Source organism: Orcinus orca, chromosome 13 (assembly GCF_937001465.1).
Source record: "Orcinus orca chromosome 13, mOrcOrc1.1, whole genome shotgun sequence".
NCBI classification, from domain to species: Eukaryota; Metazoa; Chordata; class Mammalia; order Artiodactyla; family Delphinidae; genus Orcinus; species Orcinus orca.
Window position 1 is genome coordinate 84687904 of NC_064571.1, and position 13501 is coordinate 84701404.

The 13501-nt window shown below is 39.8% G+C and overlaps 1 protein-coding gene across 1 annotated transcript in view; it reads right to left on the reverse strand.

The window, feature by feature from the left end:
* Positions 1-3732: 3732 nt before the first annotated feature.
* TAF1B (TATA-box binding protein associated factor, RNA polymerase I subunit B) overlaps positions 3733-13501 on the reverse strand; it is a 59067-nt gene continuing 49298 nt past the window's right edge. The window contains exons 13-15 of the mRNA XM_004274895.4: positions 10129-10199; positions 9353-9575; positions 3733-4500 (exon numbers count right to left, since the gene is read on the reverse strand). Of these exons, the coding sequence (XP_004274943.1) occupies positions 4296-4500; positions 9353-9575; positions 10129-10199 (499 nt within the window). The 3' untranslated portion in view covers positions 3733-4295. The remainder of the gene's footprint in view (positions 4501-9352; positions 9576-10128; positions 10200-13501) is intronic.

Consider the following 13501-nt stretch of genomic DNA (forward strand, 5'->3'; position numbering starts at 1 on the left):
GGTCCCCTAAATTGTAAAATTATGTTTCACTGCAGTGGTAAGCAATTTAACTAAAAAAAAACAAAACTAAATGAGATTTATTCATAAAAGAGATTCCATCCAAAGGAACAAGTATCACAAGTCACTCTAATGGCAAGATAATTTATTAGTTCCCCTGAAAGGGGAATCAATTTGAAAAGATTTGATTCCCGCTTCTGGCAGGGGCAGCCTGCCCAGGAATCCAGTTCCTCCACGCCCGCGCCTTCCAGGGGTGTAGGTCTCTTCCCCGTCAATGCTCCTTGTGGGCTCTGTTTGCACATCCATTATGGCACTTTGCCTGCTTCTGCCTTATTTCATAATCATGTTCTTTTGCAGTTTAGAAATAGCTGAGGCAAGTATTTAGGCAGAGAAGGCTTGAGGAGACCCCCTACAGGGTGCCCTGTGCCAACACGGGTGGGGTGATGGCAGCACAGAAGGAATGGCTGCCCAGCCTACTAAGGTGCCCTGAGGGTGGAAAGGACCCAGAAGTAGCTCCCAGCGAGGATATGGAAGGCGGCTGTTGGAGCTGAGTGGAGCTGAGTGCCCCTGCCTGTGGATGGCCCTGAGGCCAGTGGTTTTAACTCAATTTCTGCACATGCATGCTATCTTTGCATGGCCATGAGCTTAGCCCTCCAGGTGTATGAGAATCACCTGGAGGGCTTGTTAGCAAATTCAACTCTTCACTCAGCTGAAGTACCATAGCACTTCAAATCATGGTGCTGATTCCATAAAATTCATATTCAAATAATTTTCCAGTTCAGATCTTTGGAAAGCAATGTTTTAAGTTATAGAAAGACATGCTTCTCATATACTCCCCCCAGTCCCGCCCCTGAGCAGAGTGTTGTCGCTTGTTTCAACAGTTCGTCTCTTTTTATAGCTAAGTATTCCCTTGTATGGATGTACACCGCATCCATTCGCCTGTCGATGGCCATTTGGATTGTTTACCTTTTTTTGTGATCTCAAATAAAGTTGCTAAGAATATCTGCGTACAAGTCTTTGTGTGGAAAATGCTTTTATTTTTCCTGGGTAGACACCTAGTAGTGGAATGGCTGGATCATATAGTAGATATATTTTTCACTTTTCAGAAACTACCAACCTGTTTTCTAAAATGGTTGTACCATTTTACATTCCCGTCAGCAGTTGGGAGCACCAGTTGCTCCCAATCCTTGCCAACACTTACTATGGGCAGTCTTCTAAAATTTAAGCCATTCCACTGGGTGTGTAGTGGTATCTCCTTCTGGTTTTAACTTACTTTTTCCTAATAACTAATAATGTTGAGCACCTTTCAAGGGCTTATTCGTTCTCTGTGTATTTTCTTTGGTGAAGTGTCGGCTCAAATCTTCTGCCCATTTTTAATTGGGTTTTTGCTTTCTTATTATTGAATTGTAAGAATTATTTATACAGATGCGAGCCCTTTGTCAGGGCTTGTTTTTGCAAACTTTTTTTTGCAAATATTTTCCCCCAGCCAGTGGTTTAAATTTTCATTTTCATAAGTGTCCTTTGAAGAGCAAAGCTTTCTCAAAAAGAGATAGATAACCTGAATAACCCTATAGATATTAAAAAAACTGAATTTATAGTTGAAAACCTTCCCACAAAGAAAACTTTCCCAATCCAGACCCAGATGGGCTTCACTTCACTATCTGCTAACAAGTTCCATACACTTAAAAATATTGAGACAGATTGCTCAAAGGTATAAAAATTTTCAGCACCCACAAACTGAAAAAAAATGAGGTTTTGCATGCATTTCAACCTTATGAGTTACATTTAAGCCTAATAAAGAAGTGTTACTTCTCTGAGTGAGTGTGCTCACATCTAAAAACTATTCAACCACAGGAAAAGCTTATCCACCTACTGCCTGAAAGGGAAGAGGGGGATTACTGCAACAGTAATAGCATGCATTGAGCACCTCCTATATAAGAGGAAGAACCCAACACAAATGCTTCTGGAAAACAAACAAGAAGAGAAGGGGATGCTTCATAACTCATAATTCAACTCTGTGATTATAGCATTACTCTGATACCAAAACTGGATAAAGAAATCACAAGAAAAGAAAGCTACAGAACAACATTCCTTATGAACATGGATGCAAAATTTCTTAACAAAATTTCAGCAAATTAAATTCAACAGTACTTTAAAAGGATAATAGATCATGACTAGGTGGGGTTTATCCTAGGAATCTAAGGTTGGTTTAACATTTGTAACTCAGTGTAAACTACCATATTAACTGGCTAAAAAAGAAAAACCTGCATCTCATAGATGCAGGAAAAGCATTTGAAAAAAAAATCAACATCAATTCCTGACCAAAACCTCTCAGCAAACTAAGGTAGATGGGAACTTGCTCAACTTCATAAAGAGCATCTATGAAAACCTTTTCTCTCTATACTAACTCCCTAGGAGATCCCATCTAGTCTCACCGTTTTAAAATATTACTTATATGCTGATGATTCCTACATTTAAGAACTGCAGCTGATCCTTTTGACATAGGTTGGATCACATCTTTCTTCTGCTCAAAAATGTCCAATGGCTTCCTGTGACACACTTGGGACAAAAGCCAAAGCCCTTATCATGGCCTTGAAGGCAACCTCTTCCAAGCCATCTGTTATCTCCCTCCCCTTCAACCCCCAAACTTCAGCTGACCCAAACGATTTGCTATTCCCTGAATCCATCAAGCGTACTCCTGCCTCAGAGCCTTTGCGTGTTTCCTCTGCCTGGAATGATCTTCCTCTGGATGGCTACAGGGCTTGCTCCCTTGATTGTACTTCATACAGGTTGGTCTCGGCTCAAATGTCACCTCCCCAGAGGGTCCTCCTTCAATTACTTTTTACAAAATGGCCCACCTGATCACTTACCCTTTACTTTTTCTTCATTGCACTTCATTACCCCAAATATTATTTATTTGTAGACTATTTGTCCCTGCCCAATTAGAATAGATGATCTTTAAAGGCCCTGTTCAGTCCTGTACCTCCAGGGTCTGGCATGTGCCTGGAACATAGAGAAGTTGCTCAGTAAGTGTTTATTGCATCAATAAATGAACTATGAATCAGAATGCCTCATTTTCCAATATCCTCACCAGGTATTATAAACCTTTATAATCTTTGCCAATCTAATATGTGGGAAATAATATCTCCATAATTTGTATTTAATATGAGTGAGGTTGAGTATCCTATCATGTTTTTTAGCTTGGCCTTTGTTGTTGTTGGTTTTTTTTTTTTGGCGGTACACGGGCCTCTCACTGCTGTGGCCTCTCCCGTTGCGGAGCACAGGCTCCGGACGCACAGGCTCAGCAGCCATGGCTCACGGGCCCAGCTGCTCTGCGGCACGCGAGATCCTCCCAGACCGGGGCACGAACCCGTATACCCTACATCGGCAGGCGGACTCTCAACCACTGCGCCACCAGGGAAGCCCTGTTGTTGTTTTTTTCAGAAAGCTATCTTTTCATATCCCTTGTTCGGCTTATCTTTTTCCTATTGCTTTGCAAGTGGCATTGATACATTAAAGGAATTATTCCTTTGTCCATCATATACTACAAATATATTTTCCCAGTTTGTCATTTGCCTTTGCCTTTGTAGTCACATTATCAATCTTTTCCTTTTGGTTTCTGGTTTTGAGACATCTTAGAAAGTCCTTCCCCAATCCAAGATCATCATAGCATTCACACTTGTTTTCTTCTAATACTTTATATATGTATATATAAAGGATTATAATGTTTAGATCTTTGATCCATCTGAGATTTATTCTGGGATATAAAGAGTTAAGGAAGTGATCTAGTTTAAAAAGAAAATTTAGCTTTAAAATACAATGAATACAAACTCCTGGATACCATTTATACAACATTATTATTTTAACAATGAGAACATTCATAATTTAAAAAATAAATCCAAACAAATTTCACCTGTTTTTTTTTTTTTTTTTTTCCAGTATGTGGGCCTCTCACTGTTGTGGCCTCCCCCATTGCGGAGCACAGGCTCCGGATGCGTAGGCTCAGCGGCCATGGCTCACGGGCCCTGCCGCTCCGCGGCATGTGGGATCTTCCCGGACCGGGACATGAACCCATGTCCCCTGCATCGGCAGGCGGACTCTCAACCACTGTGCCACCAGGGAAGCCCACCTGTTTTCTAATATACATTTTAATAAGTGGTTTGATACATATATTTGTATGTATGTACATGCTTGCAACAAAATTCTATTTTTCACCATTCTCTGTAATATCATATTACAATTTGACATTACTGTCACTATTAAAATATTTTCCCCAGAAAGTTTCCATTTCATTTTTCTCAACATTTTCTTGCTTTCCTGGATCTTGAAGATTTCTTGTTTGTTGTACTGTATTTTGCTTTAAAAAGTCTCTTTTCTATTAAGCTCACTTCTTCATGGAGAAGGGAGGTCTTTATTCTTAGCAAGAAGGAGAAGAGATTTAGTATAAACTGATAACTCAGAGAGAAATTTGATTCTTCGTAGGTTGTCACATGCTTACAATAGCTAGAAGGGGAAGAAAAAGGAAGACACTACATTTGAAGGTCTTTTAGAAACGTATGCATCCATCCCTTGAACATCCCCCAAATAACTTAAAAAATATATATGGTTAGGCTTAAAATAGTACTCTGAGCTGGAAGAAAACAGAACAATCCGGAAGGAGTCCTAAATTTTATAAAGGAAAAAGATTTCAGCACTGTCCCTGGCCACCATGCCATGGGACACAGGTGGTACAGAGCCAGGTCTCATGACTTCTTCCACTCCAGGTGGGCCCCCCTCCTCTTACCATGGTCAAGACAAACAAAAGCAGACAGGGAGAGATTCTGGACATATTTTAAAACAAACGAAAGAAAAAAAAAATAATCCCCAACTCCCATCCAAAATAAGACACCAGGCTTAATAATGTATGTTGCAATTCTGTATGTATTATAGAAAGAAGAGTTTACAAAGCAATTTTGCTTATTTTAAAGTAGTAGAACCTGAATCTGATCAAATCTCTCACTACCATAAAATCTCTAAAACACTAATTAAAACTGTTAACTCTATCAATCTCTAACTATATCAAGGTATAAGCAGGGGGACAGGAGAACACCTTAAGTGGTATCATGGGCTGTAATCAGTAAAATCTAGACTATGGGAAATTGTACAGGACACATGACCTGGATTACTCAATAAGTAAACTGCAAAGGGGAAAAAAAAAGAGATAAAGGGGAAATTTATGAATTAAAGCACTTAAGGGATATCTCTACCACCTGCAGTGTATGGACTTTACTTGGATTCTGAGTTATTTAAAAAATTACGTGGGCTTCCCTGGTGGCGCAGTGGTTGAGAGTCCACCTGCCGATGCAGGGCACACGGGTTCGTGCCCCGGTCCGGGAAGATCCCACATGCCGCGGAGCGGCTGGGCCCGTGAGCCATGGCTGCTGAGCCTGCGCGTCCAGAGCCTGTGCTCCGCAATGGGAGAGGCCACAACAGTGAGAGGCCCGCGTACCGCAAAAAAAAATAAAAAAAATAAAAAATTACGTGACAATCAGGAAAATCTAGACATTGGCTGCTTGTTTGACGAGATTAAGGAATTACTATTAGTTTTTTTTATGTCTGATTAATGGTACCATGGTTTTATTTAAGAAAATTACAATGTATGGGATTTTCTTCCACATAATCTAGGAGCAGAGGGGTGAGGGAGTTGGGGCATGGGGGAAGCAAGTCTAGCCATGTAGACAACTGCTGAAGTGGGGTGGCTACGGGTACAGGGGCGTTCATGATATCGTGCTCTCTGCTTTTGAGTGCAATTGAAATTTTCCATAATAAAAAGTTTTAAAAAACAAGTGAACAGTACACAGAGGATATAAATGTATAGATATTATGATTTATATAACATATATGGCCCTAAATTCCTGAAGGAATGTTTCTATTTGCACCACAAAGTTTGCCACCCATCAGTTGTGACTACGGGTAACTACTCTTGGTTCTTTCATCTGTAAAACAGGAAAAAATAACAGTACCACCTCATAGGATGGAAAAGAGGATTGCATGAGAATATATATGAAGCACTTAACCAATGGTTGGCACACAGTAAGGGCTCAAAATTGTTCACTTTCCCTACATTCCTTTAAAATTGATTTTTAAATTTTCACCTAAAATCTTAAGCCTATTTTAATAATACACAAAAAAGCTAATACCCTACTATGTTCACTAGTAGGAAATTGAAAAGCCTCAACTGTTTGTGCATTGACTGGTTTAATGGAAGAATCAAATGTAAGTCATCGATGGTGCCCTCTTGCTTTTCTTCTTTTCTAACTTTTAATTTTAGTTATATTAAGAGATTCTTTCAGACAAAATATTACCAACAAGAAGGGTAAAAATATTGTTCTCTTGCCTAGGGACCATAAGGAAAACTCTATTTTTACAACAGAAAGCTAAGAAAAGGTACACGAAGTATCTGCTACAGTAAGACCTTTTATTTCTAAGTTGAATCAATAACAATATCTTTTAAGGATTACATTCCTTATCATAAACTCAGAAAGTTTAAATTTTCCTAAAGTTTTAAGTGATAAAACCAAATATAATATATAATCATTTAAATTCATCAAGATTGTTGGCTCTGCCTCAGAGAAGAAGGATAAACACCTTCGAGTATCTGAAGTGCTCTTGCGGCCTCTCTCTGCTTAGTTCTCAAGGCCTGAGTGTTCTCAAAATTATTTTATAGTACAATGTTTGTCTCTTCTGAACTCGCAGAAATGAGTCCTTCTGTGTAACAAAATTCTCCATGTAGCTGAAGATCTGCTCTCTTAAGCATCAAAACATTTCATTGTGACCATTTTGGATGGAAATCTTTTAAAACTCAGTTATACATTACTTGGTTATTATTAAGCAAAGCATATTCAGCATATTTGTTAAAGCCTTTACAATTATATTGTGACAACCTGTCCACTTTTATTGTGGAAATATTAGAAAATACAGGTAGAGAGGATGCACACAATTTGGGGACACGTTCTGTGTTAAAGCTGAGACAATGGTCTGGTTTATTTAGTTCTGTGGAGCTATTGTGTGTCATGAATGAACTTCAGACCACTGTAATTTGAGTTCTTCTGTCTGCTTCTGCTTCTGATGCTGGTTCCTCTATTGTCTGTCAAATGAATATCATTTATATTTGCTGTCAAGATGCTTATCAGCAGACACCTCTCAGTCTCCTGCCTACTCTGTTTCTTTTGATGATGAGGAATTTGGAAATCAGACAACTCAGCCTGACAGAAACACACCTCCAGGCAGAGTGAGCAGGCTCGAGTGAGCTTTCTGAGGAAAGTGTATAAGCTTTAGTCATGGACTCAGTGACCTTTTGATAGGTTAGCTGAACCCTTGTTTGCTTACTCTGTGGGTCTAGGCTATGGTCTAAATAGGCAAGTGGTTCGATGGATGATTTTGGTGCGTAAAATCATGGGATCATAAAATTATTCGTCTACATGGTTTGGTGTTTAGCCTCGTAATTCCTGCAGAGAAAAGTATCTTGGTTGTTTCATCTCCGACTATACCAAGGTCTATTTATTTGTAACTATCTTTTATTACAGTATTAAACCCATGAGGAACATCCAAAAGTCCACTGATCGTGCGACGTGAAAAGTGTAGGGTACAGGCTCCCCTCTAACTTCCCCAAGGCTGACTCTGCAGACACAACAGCACCAGCATGCCACGTCCTAACAGGCCCGGTCCTGTGTGTGGGCCCCTCGCGGGACAGGGCTACAGCCTTTTCTCCTCTTCTCGAGGAAAACTTAAATCTTTTTTTTTACATCTTTATTGGAGTATAATTGCTTTACAATGGTGTGTTAGTTTCTGCTTTATAACAAAGTGAATCAGTTATAAAAAAGCCATTGCACTGACTGCTCAAAGGCCTGTATCACCCCAGATGCGGAGCTGACCGAAGGTTGGGATTCTGGCCTTTCATGGTTGCTGTTAAGACAGTTATATTCCTTAACCATTCTAGACTCGGCTGAAGTTTTTTTGAGCAGTAAATTTTAATACAGATAACTTCCTTTTAGTATCTTCTACTGTATTTTCTACATTTTATTTATCTTGATCGATACTCAACTCAGGAAGTTAAACTCTTCAACAGAAAATTAGTTTTGTTTAAAAAAATGATCATAGTTATCATTTATCGAGTATTTACTATGTGACAGACACCATACATCTCATTTAATTCTCATGAAAACCCTATGAGGCAGCTTCTATTTTCCATTCATTCATTCAACAAATACTTGGTGAGCACCTACTATGTGCTACGCACTGTCCTAGTCTCTGAGATTTTTCATTAAATAAGACAGAGTCCCTGCACTCAAGGACCTGACATTCTAGTGTATGTATAATAATATAAATAAATATATAATAATATGTAATAAATATATAACAATACGTTATATATATAATAATATAATACATTCATTAGTGACAAAAGCTATAAGCAAAAAAGATATGCAGGGGGGTTAGAGAGTGATGAAGTGTGTGTGGCTGTGAGGGCAGAGCTGTGATATTTTAGACAGGATGGCTAAGAAAGGCCTCTCCGAGGAAGTGAAATTTGAACAAAAACCTGAAGGAAGTGAGCCTCTGTAGACACACGGCGGAAGAGCATTCCAGGCTGAAGGTACGACATGTGCCAAGGCCTGCGCGGGGAGTGTGGCTGGCAAGCTCCAGGAGCGGCCAGGAGGCCGGTGTGAACCTGCGCGGTGAGTGTGGCACGCGGAGGAACGGGAGGGCAGAGAGGAGGGGGGCTGGCGACCCCACAGGCTCTCCTGACTTTACTCAGAAGGAGATGGGAGCTGCTAGAGGTTTTGAGAAGGGGAGGAAGGTCAGTACCATACCCTGCGTTTACAATCAGGGCAACAGAGCTGTAGAGATGGTAGATAACCTGCCCACACGAGCGAGCGGCAGGGCTGGGATATGAACAGCTGGATTCACGAGCACGTCCTCTTAACTATGGGAATGTGCCTTACAGACAATTCCTATGTCAATATGGGAATGAGATTAGTATAAAAATATAAGGTTACAATCAGAAAAGTCTTTATAATCTAAAACTTCTTCCAGCTTTATTGAGATATTACTGACATACAACGTATGTGAGTTTAAGGAGTCTGACATGATGGTTTGACACGTGTATATTGTGAAATGATTATCACCGTGAGGTTAGTCAACACGCCCATCCCTTAAACAGCACTCAGTGTGTAATTCTGAGTGTCTTGATTCTAAGTTCACCACCTTCTAATTCCAACAAATAACCTATCTGGCTCTTACTACAGCCAACTCCTTCAGGCCAAACTAGAAGTTTCATCATGTTTTTTATCCTGTCATTTCTAAGAGCATCACATACCTTTTACAGAATTTCTGAGTACTCAGCCAATAGAGGGAATTCTTGGTCATCAGTGACTGGCCTTTCTGCTTCAGGACTCCCTGGAGGCTATGCCCATGGAAACAAGTTCTATCACTGCCCTCTTCGGTCCAGCTGAACTGAAAACTTGAAGGGCTTTGTTTTTCAACAGTTGGTGTTGAACCAACCAGTGTGCTAAATTGTTTTTGTAGACTCACGACCATTTCTGGAAATGAAGGAAAAAAGAAAAGGAATAAAATAAAAACTAATGTTAAATCACGAATAAAGTCTGTAGTTTACTTGATAGTAATGTACCAATGTTAGTTTCTTAGTTTTGACAAATGCACCATGGCGATATAAGAGCATAACACTAGGGGAAACTGACAGTGGATGAGGATGTCAAGGAACTACTTAAAAAGGCTTTAAAAAGGTGAATTTTATGTTACGTACATTTTATCACAATTAAAAAAAAAAAAAGAATGAACAAAACAACCTAAAGGCAGTTCTCCAGATAAAGAGTTCTGAAAGTCATAGATATATGGCATTTTAGATTTTGGTGGAAACTTAAGTTCTGTTTTGAATAATGCAATGTTCCTGAAATAAATAGATAAGATTCCTATGGACATTTCTTGCAGAGGATGATGTCTCTTTGGATGTGCATTGGAACACTTCCTAAAGAAGTGAAGAAAGTACATACGCATTTACTTTTCAAGTTAAGATACTTAGCTTTTCTACAACAGTATTGTTACTTGGCATTAACAAGAAGAAATGCAGCTCACCCCTTCTTTTATATACCACTGATCTGTCAATCGCTGAGTGGTAGAGTGGCTTTTCACTTTTCCATAGATACCTGTACAAGGTAGAAAAACATTTGGAGCAGAATGGAGAATAAATGGACCTCAACACATTTCAGAGAAGTTTCTCTAAAGCAGTGTCTGAAATTCGTGATACCCCGTGTAATAGCTCTGACTTAGAATGACCTACTGACACATGTCTGTATAGAGCTTATGACCTAGGAGTAGGCAAGTAGCACTGAAGGAGGCAGCAAGGCCACAGAAAGATATGCTCCTCCCCAAAGTCTCCCAGACGCCATAAGATCCCAAAGAAATGATTAATTACATCAAAATGCAGAAACAGGGGCTTCCCTGGTGGCGCAGTGGTTGAGAGTCCGCCTGCCGATGCAGGGGACGCGGGTTCGTGTCCCAGTCCAGAAAGATCCCACATGCCGTGGAGCGGCTGGGCCCGTGAGCCATGGCCGCTGAGCCTGCGCGTCCGGAGCCTGTGCTCCGCAACGGGAGAGGCCACAACAGTGAGAGGCCCGCGTACCGCAATAAATAAATAAATAAATAAATACAATGCAGAAACAGCTTCCCTTACCATAAAATTCCCTTGCTGTCTGCTCTCATAAAGTGGAGCCACCTAAGAAATAACTGTTCCTCCCTGTCTTTGGCCAAATGCCCTTCTGCTGAGGATGAAGGTAGTGGTACTTCTGATTCTGATAACCTGTACAAAGTGAACTGTAAGTGCCCACCTTCTGATGTAGAGGTGTAATCACGGTTAATAGGTGATGGTCTTCCTGAAAATTACGGGTGAACTAAATTTTAATGAACCATACCACATTTAAAATATTCAGAGAGCTTCTCATTTGTGATTCTTTCAAATATCTTTTTGTTATTTATTTTATCAAATAACAAGTGACAACATACTCAAGGTAAAAAATCTCTTAATAATAAAGAAGTTCCCTAAACAGTCTAATCCCACTCCTAGATAAACCCACTGTTAAAAATTCCTCGTGAATACCTGATCTAGATAGATTTTCTTATGTATTTCTAATAAACGCCCACACAGGTGGCAATTATGCTATAGTCAAGGAGGCACTCTTACTTCCTTGGGGTCATATGCCCAGAAGATGGGATAAGTGGGCGATCTAAAATGATAGTACTGTTTAGATAGTCCTTCTTTAAAAATTTACTTTACTTTGTTTACCTCTTCCCAAAACTATAAAAGCTACAAAAAACTGAGGTCCACTACAAAGTCCTAACATTTTCTCCAGGATGCCACAAAGCCCTGTATGCTTTGTTTGTCCAGTCTCCCCACGTGACTTGTTTCCCCACTGTTAGAAATTAAGGTTGAATTTACATGTAGTAAAACTGACCCTGTTCAGTGCACAGTTCCACTAGTTTGGATAAACACATACAGTTGTGTAACCACCACGATTAATCTACAGAACAGTTCCACACTCCAAAAATCTCTCATGCCTCTTGACAGTCAGTCAACCCCTCTCCATACCCACAGCTGAACTTATCTCAGACAACCACGGATCTGTTTTTCTATCCCTATAGTTTAGCCTTTTCCAGAATGTCATATAAATGAAATTAGACCATATGTAACCTTTTGAGTCTTTCATTAGCATACTGTATTTATGATTCACTCATATTTCTGGATGTATCAGAAGTTTGTTCCTTTTTACTGCTGAATAGTATTCCATTTTACAGATATGCTACTGTTTATCTGTTTGCCAGCTGAAGGGCATCTGGGTTGTTGCCAGTTTTTGGCCACTGTGAATGAAGTATATATATCTACATATATTCATATATAGATTTTTGTGTGAACTTGATCTTTTGCCCATTTAAAAACCTGAATTGTTTGTTTTCTTACTGTATGAGAATTCTTCATATATTCTAGATGCAAATCTTTTATCAGATATGTGATTCACACATATTTTCTCCCAACCTGTAGCTTCTCTTAACGGCATCTTTTGAAGAACAGAAATTCTTTCTTCTGATGAAGTCTAATTTATCTTTTTTTTTCTTTTATGAATCATGCTTTTGGTATCATATCTAAGAAAATTTTTGCCTAACCTAAAAGGCTGCAAAGATTTTCGGCAAGTGCTTTGAAATTTTCCTCCATGTTCTTCTCAACATCTCCATGGAAACTGGAAGTCATCAAAGCAGTCTCTAAAGGGGTTTTTAGGCTTTCAACTACTGTTTATTAGTGTTTTTCATAATCCCATGCATAGGGACCCATGCTTAGTAACTTCTATCTGACAATATGGAAGATGATGTCCAGAAGAACAGAGAGGAAAATTAGAAATTTACGTCAACAATGGAGGTGGGGTAGGGTAAAACAGGTAATCAGCACGCACTGGGGCTCTGTGCCCACACATCAGTCAGTAGTGACTTACATAAGTTATCTCACTCAGCCCAAAGCACATACTCTATGAAGGATCTTGGTAATGGATCCCCTGGACAAGCTCCTCCCTGGGGCCTGGTGTCTGTCTGGAAAATGCCATTTTGATACTAGATGTACTTTCTTTGGTCACTAAATTCTCCCATAAAGTAGCTAAAAGTCAGGAAGTCTTAGATGTGCAACTGATTGTAGCACTGCAACATGAGTTTGGGCTCTAATAGCTATGTTTGAAGTGTAAGCTGTTGCCCAGTTTGAGTTCATGAATGCCTATTCACTACTGAGACGCCCAAGCGGCATGGCCCCTGAATACCTAGCCTCGCAGTATCGGTCAAGACAACCCCAGCTGGCCCCCAAAATGAAGGTCCAATGGCTGATTCTCCAGGACAACCTAAAAACACAGGATAACCTTCCGTTCTTGCTGCTACTCTTATACCTGCTGAGATCCAATGACTTCTCCAACAAGGAAGAGGAAGGGCCCACCCAGTTCCCCGGGGGCCCGCGGCTTTCAGAAGTTCACCTCCCACCTCTTCTCCCTCATCATTATCCAACCTGAACAGGAAGAAACTGCTCACCTTCTCCCCTTTTTGGCAAGGATCCTCTCTCCCACAGCACTTTATTCATCCCTATAAGTCTGTTGCTCTGTTTAAATGCTCTCTTAAATTTAGAGGAAAAATAATCTAATTCTACCTGCAAAAACTGAAATTTAGTTGTTAGAGTATAAAGCAGGCATTTCTAGCCCTATTTTATTGATGAGGAAACTGGAGCTGAATGAATTATCATTTTAACTAATTTGAGGAACATTGACTTTTCTCAAGGGATATAAAATTACTTGATCAAATGAGTACTACTGTAAATTTACATAAACTAGAGAGATGTTAACTTTTTCTTCAAAGTCTCACAGAGACTCCAAGTTCTAAGAATAGATATAAAACCGTTCAAATCAGAGATCTATAGCAAGGTACC